The sequence below is a fragment of the Chelmon rostratus genome, chromosome 15, assembly GCF_017976325.1.
Source record: "Chelmon rostratus isolate fCheRos1 chromosome 15, fCheRos1.pri, whole genome shotgun sequence".
Taxonomy (NCBI): Eukaryota; Metazoa; Chordata; class Actinopteri; order Chaetodontiformes; family Chaetodontidae; genus Chelmon; species Chelmon rostratus.
In genome coordinates, this window is record NC_055672.1 from 4265109 (window position 1) to 4267123 (window position 2015).

Here is a 2015-nt window from a genome sequence, read left to right on the forward strand (position 1 = left end):
AAAGCCTTGTCATTCAAAGGGTTAGGATGTTTGACAATCCCAGCTTGTACTACTCCACCAATTAATTGGATACGTTGTCGGGATGTTCGTTTCTCTCATCTGGTACTTAGAAAGACAAAGGACCGACGGGGGGCTGTTGACACCTCTGTGTCCGGCCGCACTATAAATGCGGCCTCTCCGCAGAGCACCAGCATTCATCATCCTCCTTCACTTGGAGCAACAACTTGTGTCCGCAAAGATTTTCGAGATCTTATTTTTTCCACTTTTTTAAACCAGCGACAGAATGCAGGTACCGAACAGAGCAGTTGGAGCTTATGGATACTCCGTGCGTAATTACGCACCAGCATCGCTGTACCCACAGTACCCGGGAAGCCAGTGCGCGTCGTCAACGAAGCCTCTCAGTGGAAAATCCTTCACTATTGATGCTTTGCTCGCCAAGCCAGAGGACACAAGCAGCTGCCGGGCGAGTCCTACTCTTTGCGGAGAGAAATATCAACCAGCAGCTCCAGCTCTGCCTCTCCCCGGACACGTTGGCTTACCGATAGCAACAGCGCCTTACGTCTACTCACCGAACATTTTGCACTCAGCTGTCCACACACAGCCTGGATATTCTCTCTACTGCTGCCCGCCTTTCACCTACCAGTCATCGTGTCGTGGAGCATTTTACGCACAAGGTAAATGGCGTGTTTTTCATTACTTAGTGAAACTATCTGAACAAGATGAGTCTAAATGTCAAGAATGAAACCACAATAATGCGACGGTGTGATTAAACGTTTCATCTCTTATTTGCAGCTCCAATGTCCAAAGTCAACGCAGGGCTGCATTCCTTCAAAACCAAAGGGGGCAAGTCGAAACGGATGCGCACCAGCTTCACCAGCGAGCAGCTCTCCCGGCTGGAGAAGGAGTTTGCACGGCAGCAGTACATGGTCGGGTCAGAGAGATTCCTGCTGGCATCGGCTCTACAGCTCACAGAGGCTCAGGTAAGAAAACATACTGAAAACCAGAATCTAGGCATTTCAGATGTGGCCTCAGAAATATATTTACACACTCTGCTTTTTATAGTTTATCTAATGTGCATGTTGCTTTCTGTCTCCAGGTCAAAGTCTGGTTCCAGAACAGACGCATCAAGTGGCGCAAACAAAGTCTGGAGCAGCAGCAGGCAAAGCTGGCCAAACTGGGCCTGGCAGCTCCGCCGAAAAGTCCCGGATCTCAAGGCCACGGAGATGAAGGGGATGAGGATGAGGAGTTCTCCGACTTGGACGTGGATATTGACGTGTCTGATGACTCCACTGACCACTGTTAAGCGAACACCACTGGACTTAAAAAAGACGTTCTGTACATACAGCTGAGAAAGGAGGCCTGTGTCTCCAACTATGAATATTTAATAGATGTATAGTTATATATTTAATTTTCTACATTTTGTTGCTCTTTGATGAGTTCACTTCACATGCTGTTTTTTTGTATATTTGAATCAAATATTCAGAAATATATTTTATGACATTAACGGAAACCTTGTCTTATTCATTCTTTCAATTCAGCCACATGTTAGAAAAGGGTTCAGAAGCTAAAGGTGACATTTTAAAAATCTGCATTCATTATTTGCACACGTGACACAGTTGAAGTGATCAAACCTGACAAAGGCCCTGAAACCCGTTTCAGCTTCTGCTGCGTAATTTTACCAAAGTTTTTTTTCTTGTCAGGGATCTGTGTCTGAGGATTTCTGATTCTCGCTGAAATCACACCCACACAGAAGCAGATCAACCTGTTAAAGTCTTAATAAATTATATGTCAGAATATATATAATGTTGTATTGAAATGTTGAAGAACTGAAAGCGTGTTTTCAGGGCTTTAAAAAAAAAAACAAATAAAGCACAGGTTTACATGAAATATCATTTGTCCAATTAGTAAAGAAAATGTGATGAGATTCTTAACACTGAACAAACAGGTGAGACTTTTCTCAACCCTGATTTTAAATCTAATAACTGACTGTTTGCCTGTTTGATGAGGAACTGATT

The 2015-nt window shown here is 43.9% G+C and overlaps 1 protein-coding gene across 1 annotated transcript; it reads left to right on the forward strand.

The window, feature by feature from the left end:
• Nucleotides 1–283: 283 nt before the first annotated feature.
• Nucleotides 284–1303, forward strand: noto (notochord homeobox). Its single transcript, XM_041953300.1, has 3 exons — nt 284–674; nt 793–980; nt 1097–1303. Exons 1-3 carry the CDS (start codon nt 284–286, stop codon nt 1301–1303), a joined length of 786 nt encoding a protein of 261 aa, XP_041809234.1.
• The last annotated feature ends 712 nt before the right edge of the window (nt 1304–2015 follow it).

What these genes read in the sequence shown, in the direction of transcription:
- noto (XM_041953300.1), top strand. Translation starts at nt 284, where the DNA reads ATGCAGGTACCGAACAGAGCAGTTGGAGCTTATGGATACTCCGTGCGT. An exon ending in TGGAGCATTTTACGCACAAG is followed by an intron (nt 675 to 792) that starts GTAAATGGCGTG and finishes TCTTATTTGCAG; the next exon opens with CTCCAATGTCCAAAGTCAAC. An exon ending in TACAGCTCACAGAGGCTCAG is followed by an intron (nt 981 to 1,096) that starts GTAAGAAAACAT and finishes TTCTGTCTCCAG; the next exon opens with GTCAAAGTCTGGTTCCAGAA.